The sequence below is a fragment of the Heterodontus francisci genome, chromosome 34, assembly GCF_036365525.1.
Source record: "Heterodontus francisci isolate sHetFra1 chromosome 34, sHetFra1.hap1, whole genome shotgun sequence".
NCBI lineage: Eukaryota > Metazoa > Chordata > Chondrichthyes > Heterodontiformes > Heterodontidae > Heterodontus > Heterodontus francisci.
Window position 1 is genome coordinate 24,443,848 of NC_090404.1, and position 24,807 is coordinate 24,468,654.

The 24,807-nt window shown below is 46.3% G+C and overlaps 1 protein-coding gene and 1 long non-coding RNA gene across 3 annotated transcripts; one reads left to right on the top strand and one right to left on the bottom strand.

Annotated features, from left to right (window-relative positions):
- The first annotated feature begins 393 nt into the window (after nucleotides 1-393).
- On the top strand, nucleotides 394-15,093 carry LOC137349237 (uncharacterized). The gene is made up of 4 exons (XR_010969297.1): nucleotides 394-462; nucleotides 3,621-3,741; nucleotides 12,814-13,144; nucleotides 13,902-15,093. It is a non-coding gene; the product is annotated as an uncharacterized lncRNA (long non-coding RNA).
- Nucleotides 15,094-16,631: 1,538 nt separating this feature from the next.
- On the bottom strand, nucleotides 16,632-20,562 carry LOC137349210 (zinc finger protein 271-like). 2 transcript variants are annotated; one of them, XM_068014659.1, is made up of 2 exons: nucleotides 20,525-20,562; nucleotides 16,632-19,840 (listed from the first exon to the last, which is right to left on the bottom strand). In XM_068014659.1, the coding sequence occupies exon 2, from the start codon at nucleotides 19,486-19,488 to the stop codon at nucleotides 18,217-18,219; it is 1,272 nt and encodes a 423-aa protein (XP_067870760.1). In that variant the 5' UTR covers nucleotides 19,489-19,840; nucleotides 20,525-20,562; the 3' UTR covers nucleotides 16,632-18,216. The 2 variants fall into 2 exon arrangements, with proteins under 2 accessions (XP_067870760.1, XP_067870758.1); XM_068014657.1 differs by lacking the exon at nucleotides 20,525-20,562 and adding an exon at nucleotides 20,398-20,465.
- Between the last annotated feature and the right edge of the window lie 4,245 nt (nucleotides 20,563-24,807).

Genomic DNA, 24,807 nt, shown 5'->3' on the forward strand with positions numbered 1-24,807 from the left:
TGTTTCCATCTCTAAGTCTGTCTGTGTCTCTGTCTGTTTCCATCTCTAAGTCTGTCTGTGTCTCTGTCTGTTTCCATCTCTAAGTCTGTCTGTGTCTCTGTCTGTTTCCATCTCTAAGTCTGTCTGTGTCTCTCTCGCTGAGATGTGACGTCACCTCCATCGCGCTCCCAATTCTCGGCCACGATGCGCCTGCGCTCTTGGTACTTGATCCGCCCAGCCAGCGAACTTCCAACTCAACAAAGGGTCCGTGTGATTGACGGCGCGTCGGGACCAATGGAACGAGGGGGCGGCAACCTACACTCGCAGCGCGAATCCCGCGCCTCAGTCGCTCTGATTGGTTGGAGGACTCATCACCACGGACCTCCAGTCCCACCCCTTCTCCCTTATTGGTCCGCAGCTGCCACCAAGCAGCGCGGCCGCTGGAGCTGGGCGGAGTGGTGGATGTGTCCGAATTCACCGCGGGTGAGTAATCATCTTGTGGGCGGGGAGGCTTCAGAAATACCCGGTGTAGGCCTCAACACCCCCCTTCAAGAAGTTTTCGGGCTCGGCATGACATTGAGTTCTTCTTCTTTGACCAGGAGTCCTTCCCCTGATCAGCAGACCCATTCACCCGCCTCCAGCATTCTCCCCCTACCTGGACCCCTCTCCCCCTACCTGGACCCCTCTCCCCCTACCTGGACCCCTCTCCCCCTACCTGGACCCCTCTCCCCCTACCTGGACCCCTCTCCCCATGGCCTCTTACCCGCTCTTGAGTTTTTCATTGAAAACTGTCGGCGAGACATTGGTCATCTCAATTTCTCTGCCCCCCCCCCCCCCCCACTCACTCTAACCTTTCCCCCTCTGAACTTGAGGCACTCCGTTCTCTCCGGTCTAACCCCGACATGGTCTTCTAACCTGCAGACAAGGGTGGTCCTGTTGTTGTTGTATGGACCATGACCGAACATCAAGCTACTGTCCACAGGACTGTCACTGACCTCATCTCCTCTGGAGATCTTCCCTCTGCAGCTTCAAACCTCACAGTCCTGCAACCCCGGACAGCCCGCTTCTCCCTCCTTCCCAAAATCCACAAACGGGACTGTCCCGGCAGACCCATTGTGTCAGCCTGCTCCTGCCCCACTGAACTTATTTCTTCCGATCTTGACTCTATCTTTTCTCCGCTGGTCCAGTCTCTTCCCACCTACATCTGTGACTCTTCTGACGCCCTACGTCATTTTGGCAATTTCCAGTTTCCTGGCCCCAACCGCCTCCTCTTCACTATGGGCGTCCAATCTCTCTGCACCTCCATCCCCCACCAGGACGGTTTGAGGGCTCTCCGCTTCTTCCTTGAACAGAGGCCCAACCAGTCCCCCATCCACCACCGCCCTCCTCCGCCTGGCTCAACTTCTTCTCACATTGAACAACTTCTCCTTCAACTCCATTCACTTCCTTCAAGTAAAATGTGTTGCAATGGGTACCCGCATGGGTCCTAGTTTTGCCTGTCTTTTTGTGAGATATATCGAACATTCCTTGTTCCAGTCCGACTCAGGCCCCCTCCCCCAACTCTTTCTCCGGTACATTGATGACTGTATTGGTGCCGTTTCCTGTTCCCGCCCCGAACTCGAAAACTTTATTTACTTTGCTTCCAATTTCCACCCTTCTCTCACCTTTACATGGTCCGTCTCCAACACTTCCCTTCCCTTCCTCGACTTCTCTGTCTCCATCTCTGGGGATAGGCTGTCTACTAATATCCATTATAAGCCCACCAACTCTCACAGCTACCTCGATTACACTTCTTCACACCCTGCCTCTTGTAAGGACTCCATTCCATTCTCCCAGTTTCTCCATCTCCGACGCATCTGCTCTGATGATGTTACCTTCCATGACAGTGCTTCTGATATGTCCTCCTTTTTCCTCAACCAAGGATCCCCCCCCCCCCCCCACTGTGGTTGAAGGGCCCTCAACCGTGTCCAGCCCATTTCCCGCACCTCTACCCTCAACCCTTCTTCTCCCTCCCAGAACCGCGACAGGGTTCCCCTTGTCCTCACTTTCCACCCCATCAGCCTCCATATCCAAAGGATCATCCTCCGCCATTTCCGCCACCTCCAGCGTGATGCCACTGCCAAATGCATCTTCCCCTCCCTTCCCCTTTCAGCATTCCGAAGGGATCGTTCCCTCCGAGACACCCTGGTCCACTCCATTACCCCCACCACCTCGTCCCCTTACCACGGCACCTTCCCCTGCAATCGCAGGAGGTGTAATACCTGCCCATTTACCTCCTCTCTCCTCACTATCCCAGGCCCCAAACACTCCTTTCAGGTGAAGCAGTGATTTACTTGTACTTCTTTCAATGTAGTGTACTGTATTCGCTGCTCACAATATGTTCTCCTCTGCATTGAGGAGACCAAACGCAGACTGGGTGACTGCTTTGCGGAACACCTCCTCAGTCCGAAAGCATAAGCCCGAGCTTCCGGTTGCTGGCCATTTCAACGCTCCACGCTGCTGTCATGCTCACATCTCTGGCCTGGGCTTGCTGCAGTGTACCAGTGAACATCAACGCAAGCTCGAGGAAACCGATTAGGCACACTACAGCCTGCCGGACTGAACATTGAGTTCAATAATTTCAGAGCATGACAGGCCCCCCGATTTTACTGTTATTTTTAGTTCTTTTTTCTTTTTCATATTTTTTTTGTTTTTATTTTATTTCATCTTTGTTTGTTCAGTTTGCTTACCCACTTTTTTTCCCCCATGTTTGTACTTGTGACTGTTCAGTTTTCAGTCCATTAACACCCTACCAGTACTAATGCTTTGTCTTTCAACACACCATTAACATATCGTTTGCCTTTGCTCCATGACCTTCTGGTCAGCAATTCTGTGACCTTGTCCTATCTACACCTTCTCCTTTGTTATCTCTTGCCCCACCCCCGCTTTACTTGCTTATAACCTTTCACATTTCTAATATTTGCCAGTTCTGAAGAAGAGTCACTGACCTGAAACGTTAACTCTGCTTCTCTTTCCACAGATGCTGCCAGACCTGCTGAGTATTTCCAGCGTTTCTTGTTTTTATTTCAGATTTCCAGCATCTACAGTATTTTGCTTTTATTTATATAAGAAGCTCCCGGTCCCGCATTTGCACCGAGCGGGGCAGCAGCTGAAGGGCTTCTCCCGGTGACAGGCCCGGGGTTAACGGCCGCCAGATTTCCAGCTCTTTTGGAGGAACTAAGGATTAATAAACTGTAACATCAAAGGACAAAACTTTAAAGGAAACTTTGCTCTGTTATAAAGGGGCCTGGGGGAGGGGAGGGAGGGAGGAACCATTTGGGACACAGCACAGGGCAGGAGTTCCCTACTCCCCTGCCCCTCCCTCCCTGGTTCCACAAAGACTTCCCTTGGACTGGGCCACACCTGGGCAGGGCTGGCTCAAGGTGCAGGAAGCTGCTCGGCTGAGCTGTGGACTGGGAGGAGTGGGGGGTTTGACTGACAGGCCTGGGGAGGGGGATATCAGGGCAGGTACACACACTGCTCCCCCTTTTTCTTCCTGGGGAGGATTTGCAGCTGGGAAACTCAAACCAAGAGAAATGTTTGTCTGATCTCAATTTCTATCCTGGATTGACATTGATGGCTTTTGTAAACTCCTTTTACAGGGGCTTAGAAAGGGAGAATTTGCAGACAGAAACTCAATCCAAGTATCACATCAAGGTCTGACGGAGTGACTCAATTCATCAGGACCTGAATATCATCGGCTTTGAAAGTGAAAGGAGAAAGGTTTGTCTGTTCTGTCTGTGGGAAAAGATTTCTGGTGTCAGTGTGACTGGAAAAGCACTGAGATACACAAAGCCCTGATTAGACCACACCTGGAATATTGTGTTCGGTTCTGGGCACCACACCTTAGGAAGGATGTATTGGCCTTGGAGGGAGTGCAATGTAGATTTACCAGAATGATACCTGGACTCCACGGGTTAAATTACGAGGAGAGGTTACACAAATGAGTCATAGTACAGCACAGAAGGAGGACATTCTGCCTTTTGATTCCATCCCACTCTCTGTAGAGCAATCCAGTCAGTCCCATTCCCCCACTCAATCCCTGTAGTCCTGCAGGTTTATTTCCCTCAAGTGCCCATCCAATTTCCTTTTGAAATCATTGATCGTCTCCACTTCCACCTCCCTCATAAGCAATGAGTTTCAGGTCATTACCACTCGGTGTTTTTTAAAAAAACTGCTTGCTCACATCCCTCCTATATCTCTTGCCCAAAACCTTAATTTGTGTCTCCTAGTCCTTGTACCATCAGATAATGAGAGAGGTTTTTCCTTGTCTACCTTGTCTAAACCTGACGTGATTTTGTATACCTCTGTCAGATCTCCCTTCAATCTCCTTTACTCCAAGAAGAACAACCCCAGCTTCCCCAACCTAACCTTGTAGCTAAATTCCCTCATCGCTGAAATCATTCTAGTAAATCTCTGCACCCTCTCCAGGAGCTTCACATCCTTCCTAAAGTGTGGTGACCAGAACTGGGCACAAAATCTAGTTGCAGCCGAACCAGAGCTTTATAAAGATCCAGTGTAACTTCCCTGTTTTAGCATTCGATACTTCTATTCATGAAGCCCAAGATCCCAAACGCTTTGCTAACTACAGTCCCAGTATGCCCTATCGCCTTCAATGATCGATGGACATGAAACCCCAGTTCCCTCTGTCCCTGCACAGTATTTAGAACTGTGCTATTATGTATATATTGCCCATCCCCAATCCCTTCAGCTGGAATGTATCTCCTCACTATGAGAGTTGTATTCCCTGGAACTGAGAAGATTAAGGATTGATTTGATCCAAGTTTTCAAGATGTTAATTGGAACTGATAAGGGTGGTAGAGAGAAACTATTTTCCTTGGTTGGGGAACGCAGTATTAGAGGGTATAGTCTAAAACTTAGAGACTGACCTTTCATTAATCCACCCTGGGCCCTGTAAACCCGAGCATCGATCCACCCCTGGGCCCTGTAAACCCCAGCATTAATCCACCCCTGTGTCCTGTAAACCCGAGCATTAATGTCTCCCTGGGCCCTGTACTGGTGTTTATAATCCACATGATCCTCCTCCCAATCTAATTACCTCATCCCATCCTGCTCCCATATCCCTCTATTCCCTTCTCCCTCATAAATGTATTGAGCCTCCCCTTAAACACATCATTGCTATCTGCTTCAACCACTCCACATGGCAGTGAGTTCCACATTCTCACCACTCTGAGTAGAGAAATTCCTCCTAAGTTCTCTATTTGACCTGTTAATGTCTGTCTTATATTGCTGCCCCCTTGTTCTGACTGACTGATAATTTTAAAGGCCTCTGTCAGATCTCCTCCTAGTCTTCTCTTTTCCAGAGAAAGGAGCCCCAGCCTGCTCAATCTTGCTGGATAGTAACATCCTCTCTGGTGACATCTTTGTAAATCTATTCTGCACTTACTTCAGTGTTTCAATATCCTTTTTTAATCTGGAGACCAGAACTGCTCACAGTCCTTCTAAGTGAAGTTCTCTATAAATGTAACATTCCCTCCCTGCTGTTACATTGTATTCCTCTAGAAAAGAACATCAGCTCTTTCTTTGCTCTCTTATCGACTTGTGTTGCTCCTTTTAGTGATTTATGTGACTCTGTTCCCAGATCTCTTTGCTCCTCTACTCCATTTAATTTCTTACATTCTAACCAATAACTGGCCTCCTTATTCCTCTTCCCAAAATGAACCAGCTCACATTTCACTATGTTGAATTTCATTTCCCATTTATCTGTCCAGTCTGCCAGCCTGTTTATGTCTTCCTGGATTTCAGTGCAGTCTCCACATTGCATATTGTGAAAACATCCCTCTAATTCCTGAGTCCAAATGTAGGGGAAGAACAGAAATCCCATTGTACTTCACACCATAGTTGATGTCCTGGGCACTCGGGTATCTGTGTAATTTAGTTAATAATTTTATTTGTTGCCTCTCTGGCCCAATCCCAATGGACTGACATGAAAATAATCATCCAATTGGAGCTTTTAATGGTAGATTCATTCCCCAGGACTTTCCATTGGTCAGAATGTCCCCTATCAATGACTGCAGGAGCCCGGGTGTCAACGTGGGATCGGACTGTGCTCTGAGCATGCGCAATGTGGGTAACAGAGACAGACTGAGGTGGAACAGGAGGCGGGAGGAGATTGTGGGCGCAGGGGAGGAATTGGAGCTGTGGGTGGGCTGGGTAGCTTAATAAACACCTGGGGTCGGCCTGAGGCCCCGAATGAGAGGCCACAGGCCCCGTGTTTACCCCACAGTGACAGGCCCGGGGGAACAGGGGCAGTAGCCGCCATCTTCGACAGGGTGGGGTCAGGGCTCATGGGTGGCCATCTTGGTGAGGGTGCAGAGAGTGGGCGGGACTTCAGGGTCTCTGTTTCCAACCGGGTCCTACTGCCCAGGAGATGGAGCATCCTGGACAACAGGGTTTTTAGCAGCTTCACCCTCTCCCAGGCTGCATGTGATGTTTGCAGCCTAGAGGAGTTTATGGGCCGTGTATATATTCAATGTGAGAGGTTACAGTTCCTGTGCAGTTACCTGAAGGGGCTGCCCCTCAAATTAGTATCCTAGAAATTTACAGCATGGAAGGAGGCCATTCGGCCCATCGTGTCCACGCTGGCCGACAAGAAGCCATCCAGCCTAATCCCACTTTCCAGCTCTTAGTCCATAGCCTTGTAGTTTAGGGCATGTCAAGTGCATATCCAAGAACCTTTTAAATGTTATGAGGGTTTCTGTCTCTACCACCCTTCGAGGCAGTGGGTTCCAGATCCCCACCACCCTTTGAGTGAAAACATTTCCCCTCAAATTGTTTCGAGTTTTATATCTCTTACCTAAATCTATGTTCCCTGGTTATGGACCTCTCAGCTAAGGGAAATGGGTCCTTCCTGTCCATTTATCTAGACCCCTCATAATTGTTTGCACTTCAATTAGGTCACCCCTCAGCCTCCTCCATTCCAAAGAAAACACCCCTCACCGACCCAATCTTTCCTCATAGTTAAAATTCTCCATTCAAGGCAACAGGGGATACTGGAAGAGCAACAGTGATAGATTCGATAGTCAGCGGGACAGACGAGTGTTTCTGTGGCCGCAGATGTGAATCCAGGATGGTGTGTTGCCTCCCTAGTTCCAGGGTCAAGGATGTCACTGAACAAAGCAGAGCAGAGTACCCTAGTGGGGGGAGGATGATCATCCAGTAGCCGTGGTCCACATTGGTACCAATGACATAGGTGGGAAGAGGGATGTGGTTCTGCAGAAAGAGTTTATTGAACTAGGTAAGAAATTAGCAAGCAGGACCTCAAAAGTAGTAATCTCCAGATTACTCCCAGTACTATGCCCAAGTGAGTATAGAAACTGGAGGATAGTGCAGATGAATGCATGGCTGGAAAGATGGTGCGGGAGGGAGGGCTTTAGATTCCTGGGACACTGGGACCAGTTCTGGAGAAGGTGGGACCTGTACAGACACAATGGGTTGTACTTAAACATAGCTGAGACAAATGTCCTTGTGGGGTGATTTGCTTGTGCTGTAGGGCAGGGGTGTGGGAACCAGGAGTTAATATCGGAGAGGAATACCAAGGTGCACAAAATACTGGGAGAGATGGATAGCACTAGAGTAGGGAATAGTAAGTTATTAGGTGGGGTCAGAGTAAGGGAGAAAGTACTAAAGTCGGAATCAGGGTTAGTGTGCATGTATGTGAATGCACTGAGTGTGGGTAATAAGATTAGTGAGTTACTGGTGCAGATTGACTTGGAAATATCCTGTTGTGGCTGTAACAGAGACCTGGCTCAAAGAAGGGCATGACTGGGTACTAAATATTTTTGGATACAAGGTGTTCAGGAAAGATAGAAAAGGGGGAGGGGTGGCAGTATTGATTAAGGAGAACATTGCAGTGCTGGAGAGAGAGGATATTCCAGAGGGGTCAAGGACAGAATCTATTTGGCTGGATCTAAGGAACAAAAAAGGTGCAATTACATTGCTCGGTATTGTATACAGGCCACTAACTAGTGGAAAGGATGAAAAGGAACAAATTTGCAGTGAAATTACAGAGAGATGCAAGAATTATAGTGTAGTTCTAACAGGGAGCTTTAATTATCCAAATATAGACTGGGATTATAGTAGTGTAAAGGGCAGAGAGGGGCAAGCACACTCTGAACAAGAGTGTGTTCAGGAATATTTTCTACAGCAGTATGTTTCCTGTCCAATGGGAGAGGAGGCACTGCTGGACCTGGTTCTTGGGAATGAGGTGGGGAAAGTGGATCAAATATCAGTAGGAGAACACTTAGGGGACAGTGGGGCATAGATGCCTAATGTATTTTTTAGTAAATTTTTATTGGTTTAGAGTGTTAAGGTTAATAAACTTACATCTTGTTTAAATTCAAGAAAACCTGTCTGATTGGTTCATTTGCAGTTATATATTAGAGGAACAGGAGTAAGTACTCACTGAGGTGGGAAGTTAAATCACTGTTAAAAAGATAAACCCTGTTGCGGTGACACCAGAGAAGGGGCGAAAGGGGAGCCTGAGACCCCCTTCCTCACCTGGTCGTAACAACATGTTGTACATGGACTTTCAAAAGGCATTTGATACAGTGCCGCATAACAGACTTGTCAGCAAAGTTATAGCTCATGGAATAAAAGGGTCTCTGACAACATGGATATGAAATTGGCTGAGTGACAGGAAACAGTGAGTAATTCTGAACAGTTGTTTCTTGGGCTGGAGAAAGGTATATAGTTGTGTTCCCCAGGAGTCAGTATAAAGACCCCTGCTTTTCACCGCAGCCTCACTCACAGCTCCAGTGACGCGGGTTCAATTCTGGGTACTGCCTGTGCGGAGTTTGCAAGTTCTCCCTGTGACCGCGTGGGTTTCCACCGGGTGCTCTGGTTTCCTCCCACAGCCAAAGACTTGCAGGTTGATAGGTAAATTGGCCATTTCTCTTCAGTAAGAGGAGACTGATGTTCTGTTACCAATTGTTCCATTTTTGGGTCTTTTCTTTGTTAATGGAAGACTTGTGTTTGCATAGCGCCTTTCAGGATGTCCCATAGTGTTTTACAGCTAATGAAGTTCTTTTGATGTGTACTCAGTGCTGTTGGCAGCTGTGACTCAGTGGGTAACACTCTCACCTCTGAGTCAGAAGGTTGTGGGTTCAAGTTTTCTCCAGGGCTTGAGCACAAAGATCAAGGCTGACATCCAGTGCAGTACTGAGGGAGTGCTGCACTGCCTGAGGTGCCATCTTTCTGATGAAACATTAAACCGACACCCTGTCTTCTCCCTCGGGTGAATGTTTTAGATCCTGTGGCACTATTTCAAAGAAGAGCAGGTGAGTTATGCCCAGTGTCCTGGTCAATATTTATCCCTTCATCAACATCAGTAAAAATAGATGATCTGGTCATTATGACATTGCTGTTTGTGGGATCTTGCTGTGTACAGATTGGCTGCTGTGTTTCCTACATTACAATAGTGACAACACTTCAAAAGTACTTCATTGGCTTTGGAACATCCTGAGGTCATGAAAGGTGCTATATAAATGCAAGTCCTTTCAATGTCAGGAAATGCGGCAGAAAAATTGCTCATCGCAAAGTCCCACAAACAGAAAGGTGTTTATGACCACATAATCTTTTTTAGTGATGTTGGTTAAGGTATAAATATTGGCAGCACCAGGGAGAACACCCCTGCTGTAAAAAAAATAACATTGGATCGTTTGTGTCCATCTGTGAGGACAGATGGGGTCTTGGTTGAAGATGTCATCTGAAAGACAGGACCTCTGATATTCCAATGCAGTGCAGAGGGAGTGCTGCACTATCAGCCTAGATTTTGTGCTCAAGTTTCTGGATGTGGATTTGAGCCCACAACCTACTGACTCAGAGATGTGAATGTAATCCCTGAGCCACAACTAACACCTCATCATTACTCTGGATTATTTCAGTTCTCAGACCGTCAGATATTCTCATGGACAGGCCCCAGCTCACCATATATTCAAGAGTGCCTCTCCTAGCCTTGGTATCCAGGGAACATATCGGTAACACATCCGTGTATCTGCCCCGGGAGTGTTTGATGGGACAGTGCAGAGGGAGCTTTACGCTGCATCTATCCTGTGCTGTATCTGACTGAAGAATAATTCAAGCAGATACTTGGTACTCAGACTGCCGCATTTCCCAGCACTGACATCCATCACCCCAACGAAAACAACATTGAAACCAGAGATAAGAGATACACGTCAGTTTCTCTCCCAGACACATACAGAAGGACAGTGAGTGTCCCAAACATTTTTGTATATTCTGCTCGATATTTCATCCCGGGGTCTGAGTCTTTTGGCAATGATCAGAATTTGATGTCCTTTAGTTACTGACTCAGTGGAAATACTTTTTCCTCATTTACCTGATGAAATTTTAAACCTCTCCCTCAGGTCTCCAATGACCCTTTGTTCTAATGAAAAGAGCCCCAGTTTCTCTAATCTCTCCTGATAACTAAAGCCTCTCTTCCCTGGTATCATCTCAGTGAATCTCTTCTGCACCCTCTCCACGGGCCTTGACATCCTTCCTGGTGTAAGATGCACAAAACTTGACCCAATATTCTAACTGCAGCCTAACCAATTTGAACAGGTTTACATGATCTCTGTCCTTTAAGTTTAGTTTTAGTTTAGAGATACAGCACTGAAACAGGCCCTTCGGCCCACCGAGTCTGTGCCGACCATCAACCACCCGTTTACACTAATCCTACACTAATCCCATATTCCTACCTCATCCCCACCTATCCTATATATTTCCCTACCACCTACCTATACTAGGGGCAATTTCTAATGGCCAATTTACCTATCAACCTGCAAGTCTTTGGCATGTGGGAGGAAACCCACGCAGACACAGGGAGAACTTGCAAACTCCACACAGGCAGTACCCGGAATTGAACCCGGGTCGCTGGAGCTGTGAGGCTGCGGTGCTAACCACTGCGCCACTGTGCCGCCCTTTTGTATTCTACACCCCAAAATTATAAAACCTAGGATCCCATGTGCTTTTTTAACCACTTCTGCAACTTGTCCTCCCCTTGTAGGATTTAGAGATATTAACATAACCTGGCTAAAATATATTGAAATCAAATGTCCGATATAATGTGTATTATGGGACGGAGGAGTTTAGTCTAGGTTAGAAACTCAAATTGGTGCTTCACTGCAGACAGGTCATCAAGAGATTTCATTCCACAGAATCAACACTTTGGAAATTTTAATCGGATCAGGGGAAAGGACAGGGTTTGTCTGTTATTAACCAGAATATAAACTGAAACCAGACTGAGAATAGAATAAATTATAACGTGTGATGTTTATATCTTTAATTGTGAAACTATAAGAACTAACAATGAACAGTAGGCAGGGTAGTTTATGGATAATGAGAAAATTACTGAAGAAAAGTAACTGCTGGGAACCAGGAAATGTGTCCTTGCAAATCACAGATTAAAGAAGTTCCAGCTGTCTGTTCATCACTTCCTGACAAAACCCAGCAGAGAAGGCAAAGAAGAGTCAGGGTCCGGAGCTGGATCACTACAGGGTATAAAAGTAAGGGGATACTGATGTAAGGGGGCAATCAGGACTGGAGATACTGGAGATCAAGCTCAGTGTGCCCGAGGTTCCATCCAGCGGGCTGACCTCGTGTAAGTGACTGCGGACACACGGGACTTGCATGTTATATTTGATGGATCAATATAAAATACAGTAGAGGACAGAGAATCTACTCAGTTTATATTTCTTAGTAAGTATTAAAGATGCTGACGCTAGACGTCTAGACCTATGGGCGGCGCAGTGGTTAGCACCGCAGCCTCACAGCTCCAGGGACCCGGGTTCAATTCTGGGTACTGCCTGTGCGGAGTTTGCAAGTTCTCCCTGTGTCTGCGTGGGTTTTCGCCGGGTGCTCCGGTTTCCTCCCACATCCAAAGACTTGCAGGTGATAGGTAAATTGGCCGTTGTAAATTGCCCCTAGTGTAGGGGGGTGATCGGGAATATGGGGTTACTGTAGGGTTAGTATAAATGGGTGGTTGTTGGTCGGCACAGACTCGGTGGGCCGAAGGGCCTGTTTCAGTGCTGTATCTCTAAATAAAAAATTATGTCCATCCCGAATTGCCTTTGAGACGGTGGTGCGGAGCTGCCTTGTTAATCCTTTGGAGTACACCTACAATACTATTCGGAAGCAATTCCCAGGATATTGACCCAGTGTCAGTGAAGGAATGGCGATATAGTTCCAAATCAGGATGGTGTGTGGTTTCGAGGGGAACTTGCAGGTGGTGGTGTTCCCATTCACCTGCTGCTCTTGTCATTCTAGGTGGCAGAGGTCGTGGGTTTGGAAGGTGCTGTCGAAGGAGCCTTGGCAAGTTGCTACAGTGCATCTTGTAGGTGGTTCACACTGCTGCTACTGTGCACTGCTGCCGGTGGAGGGAGTGAATGTTTAAGGTGGTGGATGGGATGCCGATCAAGTGGCTGCTTTGTCCTGGATGGTGTTGAGCTTCCTGAATGTTATTGGAGCTGCACTCATCCAGGCAAGTGGTGATTAAACACTCCTTTACCAGTGAGTTCACAATTGACTGCTCGGGTTGGATTCTGCTGTTAATCAGATCCAGGACTGAACCATGTTCATTCTGATAGTCGGAGTTTAATTATCCAGCTGATTACTCTGTATCTGGGCTGGAGTGTAATATTCTGATATCTGTCAAATAAATTAATGTTGTTTCAAAAATGCACACTTTATCGGGGCTTTAATTTCCTCAGAAGAGTCTGATTGATGTCCTGTTACCAACTGTTCTATTTTTGTGTATTTTCTCCTTTCTAACTCTAGATTATTTCAGTTCTTCTACCTTGTTACTCTCTTGGACAAGTCCCAGCTCCCCATTCCTTCCAGAGAGCTTCTCTAAGCTTTGGTATCCAGGCAAGGTATCGGTAACATGCCTGGGATCACTAAATGAAAAACCCAGTCTGTTCATCACTTTCAGCTACTGGACTTAATGTGTTTCCCACAGCATCTCTCTCACCTTCCATGTGTGAATAGAGGATCACACCTGCAAACCTGGCTTTAAATGTTAATCCACTCAGGAAATGTATTTCACAGGAGCCTTTCGGTTGATGAGACTCTCTGAAGGTGCCGACATTATAAACTCACAGCTAAACCGGTAGGAAATTAGTTCAAATTATTTCATTCACGTTTAAAATTAAATTGGGATTTATATTGTGGAAATTTTGTCCATTTCTGGATAAATCAGCATTTCTGCTGCACTCAAGTCAGCCTTTTCTTAATACAGTAAGGAGATGGTGATATCAGACAAATGGAAGATCAGTGGGGCTTTAAGTCAGCAGCTGACTCAAACCAGGATGAGTCCGATTTCCTTCCACTCTGGTTAATGTTGTTCTTATCCACCGTCAGCTTCACGGACCCTGATTGGAAATGACTAGGAACATTGGTCCAATTGTGTTCTGTATGAGGTCACAGTCCTGGGTTCATCTTGGGTGTTGTGTTGACCTTGGAGTGGCAGCTACTCTGTGTCTGAGGTGGAGAATCAAAGTCAGTGGAATAGAAAATGAGACCGAGCAAGATAGACAAAGGGACAGAAAGAGGGTGAGAGATAGACAGACAGAGTGAAAGATAAAGAGAGACTGACAGAGTAAGTGAGAGTTAGTGTGTGTGAGACAGAGAAAGAGGGTAAGTGATAGACACAGACAGTGAGCCACTGGCAGTGAAAGACAGACAGACAGAGTGAATGTTAAAGCTTGAGATTGATTTATTTTTATTGGGTGAGGTTATTCAGGGATATGGAACCAAACTGGGTAAATGTAGCTGAGATACAGATCAGTCAATGATGTAATTGAATGGAGGAACAGCTCGAGGGGCTGAATGGCCTCCTCCCACTCATGTGTTCCTCTATTTTACAGGATCACTGAGACTGATTCCTTGATGCTCCTCTCACAATCCCAGGATCTTCTATTCCTGACCGTTATGTAGCAAGTGTATTCAGGATGGTCTAGACAGGACAACAACATCCCTGTCACAGACACGTGATCCCGACTGTGAGGTGATGGTGAGTCTGGGAGAACAATGGGTGGACACAGTGTGCATTGTCATTTTAATGATAATCTTACCCTCAAGAAACAAACAGCTCCCAGGAGTGAAATGCGGCCCTTCAATTAAACATGAAATTTAATTTGGAGCAAATCAGATCTGGGATTGTCTTTCTCACACATGGATGTCGAGATGGCCCATGTTATCGGGGCTGGTGGAACTGGACAGGTCCTGACCCAGCAAGGACAGGACAGACCCACTGGGAGGTGAGAGAAAGCTGAATTAAACTCAAATGAATCATTTTCATTATTTCATTAATTTTACAATGAGACTCAGTGGATATTTCCTGTCGGGTTACCTTTCAGCTGAAGGGAGGATAAAAGTTTTCACGTCACCAATCACATCAATGTTCACTATATCGAACAGCCCTGGTAAACTTTCCTGCAAGTCCCTTTAACAGGACACTGATGAACTTTACATTCAGAAATGTAAATGTACAATGAATTTATAGTATAATTTATGTGGGGGTGGGGAGGGTCTGTGATTACTAATCCATTTGAAAAGAGGTATTTCAAACAAAAAACTGTGAGAACCACTGCTGTCAATTCTCTGTAACTCTATGTTACTATGCCTGACTCCTAACATAGCTGGAAAAGCTTTCACTATTCTCACCACAATGGTGAACCATCCAAAGATCTCTCAGCTTCTCTAATGGCTGCTTTTGTCTCCCTCAATTGTGGGTGATATTTGTCCCTATTCTCCTGGAAACTAAATTCATCTTGTTCCAAACTGTGTTCAGTGTAAGACAGTTCAGGGAGTCAGGAATCATTCACCCCTAGACCTACACTGACAGGTAAAACCCCAGACAGTTCCTTCATAAAGATTCCTCTGGTTCCTCACCATGTATCTGTCAGGATACCGAAACCCAGCTTTCTTACAGTCCACTCCTGGAGGCCCCACTCCCTGAGCCTACAACCTTCAGCAGGGTCAGTGGTGGAGTTCCACAGCGGGACTGATCCCAGAGTAACTGATGGGATCGCATCCCGATGGATGTTCCAGGTTGTGTAGTTTTAGTTATCCTGGTGTCTAATACTCACGCCAATAAAACAGGGAATTTCTGGAAACAGGCTGCGGGTCCCTCATTATCTGGAGATCAAATGTCTCTTGTATAATTATACCAGCAGTTAACAGGCTCCTGTGAACTCCTCCAACTGTTATTTTAATGTAAACTTTAACCAATTTATATTAAACAGGTATATTTTAAATGAGTTAACACCTGCCTTAAAATAGCAGACTCAGGACTGTCAAACAAACACATTAAAGTTTTGGAGAATAATTACCAGTCATTTTCAGACTGGAAACTTAAACCTGCCGTTTCACTTTCAGTCAGGAACAGATCACAGTTTTACACCAATCTCTGATTTGACAGCACGTTTCCACCATTCACCGTTGTTCTTCCTGACTCTAAACACAGTTGTAAAGGAGCCTTCTGTTCCGTGCCCAGGAGCTCTGAACCATGGAAGAGAGCGGCTGGGACACATTTCTTACAGGCCTCAGGATTAACCCACACGGGGACTTTGCTGTCAGTGAAGAGAGACGAGAAAGACCAATGTGCCGTTTGTCCCTCTCAGTGTGATCCTGAAGGACTGTGTTCAGGGTGAAGTTCTGTTCCTGCCGTACGATCCTCCCCCCAGATTGTCCTTTCTGAGCTCCAGCCAGGTGATGCTAAACACTCAGGTGGGAAAGACAAAAATCTACAACAGTGTGTTTAAAACAAAGCTGATTTATTTGACATTTATCCAAAATATTAAACTCCAGTCAGGTTATAGGGATGATTCTCATCAGCAGCTATCACAACAGAAACATAGAAAAGTTACAGCACAGAAGGAGGCCATTCAGCCCATCATGTCTGTGCTGACCATTAAGAGTTATCCAGCTTAATCCCACTTTCCAGCTCTCGGTCTGTAGCCTCGTAGGTTACGGCTCCTCAATTGTATATCCAAGTACTTTTTAAATGTGATGAGGGTTGCTGCCTCGATCACCCTTTCAGACAGTGAGTTCCAGACACCAAACCCCCAACCCTCTGGGTGAAAAGATTTCTCAACTGTCTTCCAATCCTTCTGCCAATTACTGTAAATCTATGTCCCCTGGTTATTGACCTCTCTGATAATGAAAATAGCTCCTTCCTATCCACTCGATCTCAGCTCCTCAATTTTATGCACCTCAGCCTCCTCTGTTCCAAAAAAAAAACACCAGCCTAACCAATCTTTCCTCACAGCTAAAATTCTCCAATCCTGCCAACATCTTTGTAAATCTCCTCTGTACCCTCTCTAATGCAATCACATTCTTCCTGTAATGAGGTGACCAGAACTGCACACAGTATTCCAGCTGTGTCCTAACCAGTGTTTTATACAGTTCCAGTATAACATCCCAGCTCTTATATCCTGTGCCTCGGCCAATAAAAGCAAGTATCAAGTCTGCCTTCTTAACCACCTTATCTACCTGTCCAACCACCTTCTGTTCCTCTACACATCTCAGCATCCTACCATTTATTGTGTATTCCCTTGCCTTTATTGCCCCCCCCCCCCCCCCCCGCCCCAAATGCATTACCTCACACTTCTCTGGACTGAATTCCATTTGGCATTTTCACAGAATTGTTACAATGCAGAAGGAGGCCATTCGGCCCATCGTGTCTGCACCGGATCTCCAAAAGAGCAATTCACCTAATGCCTTTTCCCCACCTTCTCCCCATAACCCTGTACATTCTTCCTTTCCATATAACAGTCTAATTCCCTTCTGAATGCTTCAATTGAACCTGCCTCCACCACACTCTCAGACAGTGCATTCCAGATTTCAACCACTTGCTGCATGAAGGTTTTTCCCTCATGTTGCGTCTCCTTCTCTTACCCATTGCTTTAAATCTGTGCTCTCTTGTTCTCGATCCTTCCACAAGTGGGAACAGTTTCTCTCTATCTACTCTCTCCAGACCCCTCATGATTTTGAATACCTCAATCAAATCACCTCTCAGCCTTCTCTTCTCCAAGGATAACAGGTCTAACTTCTCCAATCTATCTTCATAACTAAAATTCCTCATCCCTGGAACCATTCTTGTGAATCTTTTCTGTACTCTCTCCAATGCCCTCACATCCTTCATAAAGTGTGGCATCCAAAACTGGATGCAATACTCCAGCTGAGGCCGAACTAGTGTCTTATACAAGTTCAACATAACCTCCTTGCTCTTGTACTCTATACCCCTATTAATAAAGCTCAGGAAATTGCTTGCTTTATTCACTGCACTCTCAACTTGTCCTGCCACCTTTAATGACTTATGCATATATACACCCAGGTCCTTCAGCTCCTGAACCCCTTTTAGAATTAATGCCTCTCCATGTTCTTCCAACCAAAATGAATCACTTCACATTTCACTGCATTGAACTTCATCTGCCACCTATCTGCCCCTTCCACAGACTTGTCTATGTCCTTTTGAAGGTCTACACTATCCTCCTCACAGTTCACAATGCTTCCAAGTTTCATATCATCTGCAAAGTTTGAAATTGTGCCCTGTACATCAAGGTCTAGGTCATTAATATATATCAGGAAAGAGCAAGAGTCCCAACATTGATCCCTGGGGAACTCCACTACAAAGCTTCCTCCAGCCCGATAAACATCCATTAACTCTTTGTTTCCTGTCACTCAGTCAATTTCATATCCATGTTCCTACTGTCCCTTTTATTCCATGAGCTACAAGTTTGCTCACCAGTCAGTTGTGTGGCACTGTATCAAACGCCTTTTGACAGTTCATGTACACCACATCAACTGCATTACCCTCATCAACCCTCTCTGTTACCTCCTCAAAAAACTCCAGAAAGCTAGTTAAAAATGATTTTCCCTTAAGAAATCCGTGCTGACTTTCTTCAATTAACCCGGTTGCCTACCTGACCAGTTCATTGATATCTTCCTGCAGTCTACAGCTTTCTTCCTCACTGTCAACCGCACAGACACTTTTTGTCTCATCTGCAAAATTCTTTATCACGTCCCCTAGATTTAAGTCTAAATCATTGATATATACCACAAAAAGTAAGGGACCTGGTACTGAGCACTGTGGAACCACACTGAAAACATGCTTCCAGTCATGATTCAGTTCTGGATGTGATTAATAGCAGCAACAGCAGAGTCCAACTCCTGCAGTTATATGTGAACTCGCTGGTGTGTCAGAAGGTTGGTTAACTGACTGAATCCCTTTCCACACTCACAGCAGGTGAACGGCTTCTCCCCAGTGTGAGTGCGATGGTGCGTCTGTAGAACACTTTTCGTTTTAAAGCTTTTCTCACAATCAGAACATTTAAACGGCCTCTCTCCAGTGTGAACTCGCTGGTGTGTCAGCAGGTGGGATAACTGAGTGAATTCTTTACAACACTCGGAGCAGGTGAATGGCCTCTCCCCAGTGTGAGTGCGTTGGTGTGCCTGTAGATCATTTTTCGTTTTAAAGCTCTTCTCGCAGTCAGAACATTTAAACGGCCTCTCCCCAGTGTGAACTCGCTGGTGTGTCAGTAGGTGAGATAACTGAGTGAATCCTTTTCCACACTCAGAACAAGTGAATGGCCTCTCCCCAGTGTGAACTCGCTGGTGTTTCAGCAGGTTGGATGACTGAGTGAATCCCTTCCCACACTCGGAGCAAGTGAACAGTCTCTCCGCAGTGTGAGCGCGTTGATGTGTCTGTAGCTCACTTTTCCTTTTAAAGTTCTTCTCACAGTCAGAACATTTAAATGGCCTCTCCCCAGTGTGAACTCGCTGGTGTGACAGCAGGGTGGATGAGTCAGTGAATCCCTTCCCACACTCTGAGCAGGTGAAGGGCCTCTCCCCAGTGTGAGTGTGTTGGTGTGTCTGTAGATCCCTTGTGCTTTTAAAGCTCTTCTCACAGTCAGAACATTTAAACGGCCTCTCCCCAGTGTGAACTCGCTGGTGTCTCAGCAGGAGGGATAAGTGAATGAATCCCTTCTCACAATCAGAGCAGGTGAACGGTCTCTCCCCAGTGTGAAGTCGCTGGTGTATCAGAAGATTAGATGACTGTGTGAATCCCTTCCCACACTCAGAGCAGGTGAACAGTCTCTCTGCAGTGTGAGTGCGTTGGTGTTTCAGTAGATCACTTTTACTTTTAAAGTTCTTCTCACAATCAGAGCAGATGAATGGTCTCTCCCCAGTGTGAACTCGCTGGTGTGACAGCAGGTGGCATGACTGAGTGAATCCCTTCCCACACTCAGAGCAGGTGAACGGCCTCTCCCCAGTGTGAACTCGCTGGTGTGTCAGCAGGCTGGTTAACTGAGTGTATCCCTTTCCACATACTGAGCAGGTGAATGGCCTCTCCCCAGTGTGACTGCGTCGATGAGTTTCCAGCAGGGATGGTCGATTGAATCCCTTCCCACAGTCACCACATTTCCATGGTTTCTCCATGGTGCGCATGTCCTTGCGTCTCTCCAGGTTGGATGATCAGTTGAAGCCTGGTTTACACACAGAACACCTCAATGTTTTCTCCCCGTTGTGAATGGTGCAATGTTTTTTCAGGCTGTGTAACTGGTTAAAGCTCATTCCACAGTCAGTGCACTGGAACACTCTCACTCAGGTGTGTGTGTGTCTTGGTGCTTTTCCATTCATACTGATGTTTGAATTTTTTTCCCACAGACAAAAAAACATTTCTCCTTCCACATTCAAAGTCCAATGATATTCAGGTCCTGATGAATCGAGTGACTATGTCAGACCTTGACGTGATTTTTGGCTTGACATTCCCGTCTGCAAATCCTCCCCTTCCGATACCCTGTAAAAGGAGTTTACAAAAGCCATCACTGACAGTCAGGAGAGAAATTTACAACATTCTCACCTCCTGCATCTTGGCGCAGGAAAGTCGTGCATCTGCCCTGCTGCACATTCCCCTCCAATCTACCTTCCTTGAAATATCCCAGGAGGAAAAGAGGGAGCAGTGTGTGTACCTGCCCTGATATCCCCCTCCCCAGGTCTGTCAGTCAAACCCCCCCCCACTCCTCCCAGTCCACAGCTCAGCCGAGCAGCTTCCTGCACCTTGAGCCAGCCCTGCCCAGTCCAAGGGGAGTCTTTGTGGAACCAGGGAGTGGTTCTTTGTTCTTGGGGAAGGGGAGACCTCCTGCCCTGTGCTGTGTCCCAGATGGTTCCTCCCTCCCCTCCCCCAGGCCCCTTTATAACTGAGCTCAGTTTCCTTTTAAAGTTTTGTCCTTTGATGTTACACTTTATTAATCTGTAATTCCTCCAAAAGAGCTGGAAATCTAGCGGCCGTTAACCCCGGGCCTGTCACCGGAAGAAGCCCCGCTCAGTGAAAACGCTATCCCAGGAGCTTCTTACTGGGGGGTGTTGAGGCCGACACCAGGTGTTTCCGAAACCTCCCCCACCCACCTGCCGCCAAAGGCAGATCCGACTAGTACTGCGCATGCACACTCGGTACTTAACGCTCCCGCCAGCGACCTCTCACCTGACAGCTCACAATGTCCGGGTGATGAACGCAGCTCGGGACCAATAGTAAGAGGGGCCGGGAATGGAGGACCCGCCCTCTCCTTGCCCCGCCCCTCACTTGATCCGATTGGCTGGAGGATCCACCGCCCGCTCAGTCCTCCAGTTCCGCCCCCGCTCTTCCTATTGGTCGGCATCTGCTGTCAGCAGACGGATGGGTGGGCGCTGTGAACTGAGCATGCGCGTGGTCAGTGACTGAGCCAGAGAGCGCGGTTCCCGCAGGTGAGAGGGAGGCGGGTTAATAAAGCCCGGGGCTCGCAGGCTGCAGACACACCGAGTGTGGAGTCAGGAGACAATCTAAACAGCGAGATCAAAGCAAAATACTGCAGATGCTGGAAATCTGAAATAAAAATAGAAATGCTGGAAATAGTCAGCAAGCATCTGTGGAGAGAGAAGCAGAGTTAACATATCAGGTCTGTCACCTTTCATCAGAACAACCCCCAGCCACAGCTTCCACCACTTCCCTTCAGCCCGAATGTCAACTGAGAGCAGAGTCTGTCCCAAAATGGAGGAGGGGCAGGCAGTGTCTGTACATGGAATAGAAATGTGGACTGGTCAGGGAGCACCTCTAAATGCAGGAGAAATGGAGATGGGCAAGGGAGCGTCTGTAAATGGAGCGGAAATGGAGACTGTTCAGGGAGCGTCTGTAAATGGAGGAGAAGTGGGGACTGGGTGGGTGGGTGGGGAAGCTTCAGAAATGCACAGTTTAGGCTGTAAACTCACTTAATAACCTCCAGGTACCACATATGCAGCTGTGGTATTTTCTCTTGGTGACAGGCCCAGGTTAATGGCTGCCAGCTTTCCACCTCTTTTGGAGGAACTAAGGATTAATAAACTAATATTAAAGCCAAAAAGTTTAAAGGAAATTTAGCTCAGTTATAAAGGGGCCTGGGGGAGGGGAGAGAGGAACCATTTGGGACACAGCATAGGAAAGGAGGTACCCCCTCCCCCACTCCCTGATTCCACAAAGACTCCCCTTGGACTTTGCCACACCTGGGCAGGGCTGGCTCAAGGTGCCGGAAGCTGCAAGCTGCTGGGTTGAGCTGTGGACTGGGTGCAGTGGGGGGTTTGATTGACAGGCCTGGAGAGGGGGATATCAGGGCAGGTACACACACTGCTCCCCCTTTTCCTTCTGGGATGTTTTACTGGAGTCATGATGGTGAGTGTTTCTAAACTCTGTCTCCCTATCCCAGTAATGCAGGTGGATTGTAGGTTGCTGTGAGCATTGGATTATATTGCCTCTCCTCAGTGGGCAGTGTGCAGCAGTGGGTATGTGTAACCATCCTGGGCCAGGAAGCAGGAGGAGAGAATGTTTTGAATTTCTGTCCTGAAATTACAGTGATGGTTTATGTGAACTCCTTTTACAGAGGTTTAGAAGGGGAGGATTTACACGTAGCAAACTCAAACCAAGAGAAATGTTTGTCTCTTCTGAATTTCTAATCTGGACTGACAGTGATGGCTTTTCTAAACTCCTTTTACAGGGTGTAAGAAGGGGAGGATTTGCAGATGGGAAACTGAAACCAAACATCACGTCGAGATCTGACAGAGTTGCTGGATAAATCAGGAGCTGATTATCACCAGGCTTTGAATGTGGGAGGAGAAATGTTTGTCTGTTCTGTTTGAGGAAAAAGATTTCAAACAACAGTGTGACTAGAAAAGCACCGAGACACACACACACACCCGAGTGAGAGCGTTCCAGTGCACTGACTGTGGAAAGAGCTTTAACCAGTTGCACAGCCTGAAAAGAAATCACACCGTTCACAGCAGGGAGAGACAGTACGCATTTGTATGGATGAGACTTCAGTTGATCTCCCAACCTGGAGAGGCACAAGGACACCCGCACTACGGAGAAACTGTGGAAATGTGGTGACTGTGGGAAGGGATTCAATTACCCATCCCAGCTGAAAACCCATCAAAGCAGTCACACTGGGGAAGAGACCCTTCGCCTGCTCCGTGTGTGGGAAGGGATTTACATGTTCATCCAGCCTCTAGATACACCAGCGAGTTCACACTAGGGAAAGGCCATTTAAACTCTCTGACTGTGAGAAGAGATTTAAAAGAAGAAGGGATCTACAGACACACCAGCGAACTCACACTGGGGAGAGATCATTCACCTGTTCCGAGTTCGGGAAAGAATTCACTCTGTCATCCACCCTGCTGAGACACCAGCGAATTCACACTTGGGAGACACCGTTCACCTGCTCTGTGTGTGGGAAGGAATTCACTCGGTCATCCCGCATCAATCAACACCAACTTGTTCACATTGATAACAGACGTTTTCAATGTTCTGACTGAGAGGAGATATAAAAGTAGAAAGGATTTACTGACACACCAGCGAGTTCACACTGGGGAGAGGCCATTCACCTGCTCTGTGTGTTGGAAAACACTCACTCAGTCATCCGACCTGCTGACACACCAGCAAGCTCACACTCATAGGAGACCTTTTCAATGTTCTGACTGAAAAATGATTTAAAAGTAAAAAGTATTTGCTGAGACACCAGCGAGCTCACACTGGGGAGAGGCCGTTCACCTGCTCCATGTGTGGGAAGCAATTTTCTCAGTCATCCCACCCTGCTGAGACACCAGCGATTTCACATATAGCTGCAGGGGTTGGATTCTGCTGTTATTGCTGCTGTTAATCACATCCAGAACTGAACCATGACTGGAAGCCTGTTTCCAGTGGGATTCCACAGTGCTAAGTACCGGATCCCTTGAATTTTGTGGTACAGTAAAAGCTTTGTTATCCAGCATGCAGTGGACCTGAGAGGTGCTGGGTAATCAAATTCCAGTTAGTCAAGAGTCATGCTACAAAGGCAAAACAATGTGATAGTTTTAATTTTAAGAGAAATGATTACATGCAAAGAAGATGTACAATACAGAAACCCTGAGGCAGTAATGATGCATAGAATTCTTGAGGAACAGTAAACTTAATGTATAAATTACACTAAGACACTAGATGTAGAAGGTGACGGGACAGAATCTATACTGAGCCTATGGCAAGCCCTAGAAGCTTTCCTGAAAAGATATCAGTTTGCCTACTTGCCTCATGTTCCCTCTACAAACCCAATCAAGCAGCTTAGTGAAAATGACGTAGAAGATTGGGGGTTGAAGCTAACAAGAGGGTTGAAGTGGCACATATTGTGAGTGATGCGGAAATAACAGAGAGTGTCCTGAAAGTAGTGCAAAATATGTAGCTGCAGAAACTCTTGTGCAGAATAACAAGTCTGCCTTTCAGCAACTTTGATTCGTGTATCAAATACTGAAGTAGCATTCCCCCAAGTTATTTTCTGTTCCTCACTAAAATCTTCTCCTGCAGAGTCTTCTTCAGTTTCCTTAGACTTCTCAGCATTCAGGTCACGCTCTATTATTTCCACATCACTAACAACATGTGTGACTTCAACCTCATCAGCTTCAACCCAATCTTCGACATCATTTTCACTAAGCTGCTTGTTGGGTTTGTAGAAGGAACATCCCTCAGCATGTCAAGAATTTGTGATTTAAAAAAAATATATATGGTGAACCTTAAAACCTTCAAATTCCTCTTCATCAGAAGACACTTCTGCAAACATAACACTGGACCACAGTTTTCTCCAAGCCTTCCTTAATGTTTCACCTTTAACTGAATTCCATGCACAAACCACGTTGAAAATTATATCTTGAATATTATTATTTGATTGAAAGTTTTGGATTGTGCCTTCATGATTAATTTTGATTAACTTTCTTTGGAAATCTTTCCTGTAAAAACATTTCATATTCTGGATGACGTCCTGGACCATTGGTTGTATCAATGAGGTAACATTGGCAGAGAGGAAGATGGTCAAAATATTACCGACACTAACTTCGATTCATGAGGGTAAGTTTGACAATTGTGGAATAAAAGAATAGCTTTGCTATCTTCAGGCTTTCTTATTTTTCTAAAATGTTCTTTCACTGCAGGTATAAAAACATAGTGAAACAAATCATAAAAAAATGTCTGTCCCTCCATGCATTACTTTATGCTCTTTAATCAACAGGTAAATGTTTTTACACCTTTAAATGCTCTCGGATGATTATATTTTCTGATCTCCAAAAGCTTCAATCAGTGCGTTCCTGCAGCATTAGCACTGGCAAGCACAGTTGTTTTGTCTTTGTTTGGCTTAAAACCTGCAGCACTAGATTCACTCACACCAGCTAGGGTAGAATTATGCAAACAGCGCCAAAATAGTCTCAGAACCAGCAAAGAATTTCAACAACTGGTCTTTTTGA

What these genes read in the sequence shown, in the direction of transcription:
- LOC137349210 (XM_068014659.1), bottom strand. Translation starts at nt 19,488, where the DNA reads ATGCGCACCATGGAGAAACCATGGAAATGTGGTGACTGTGGGAAGGGA.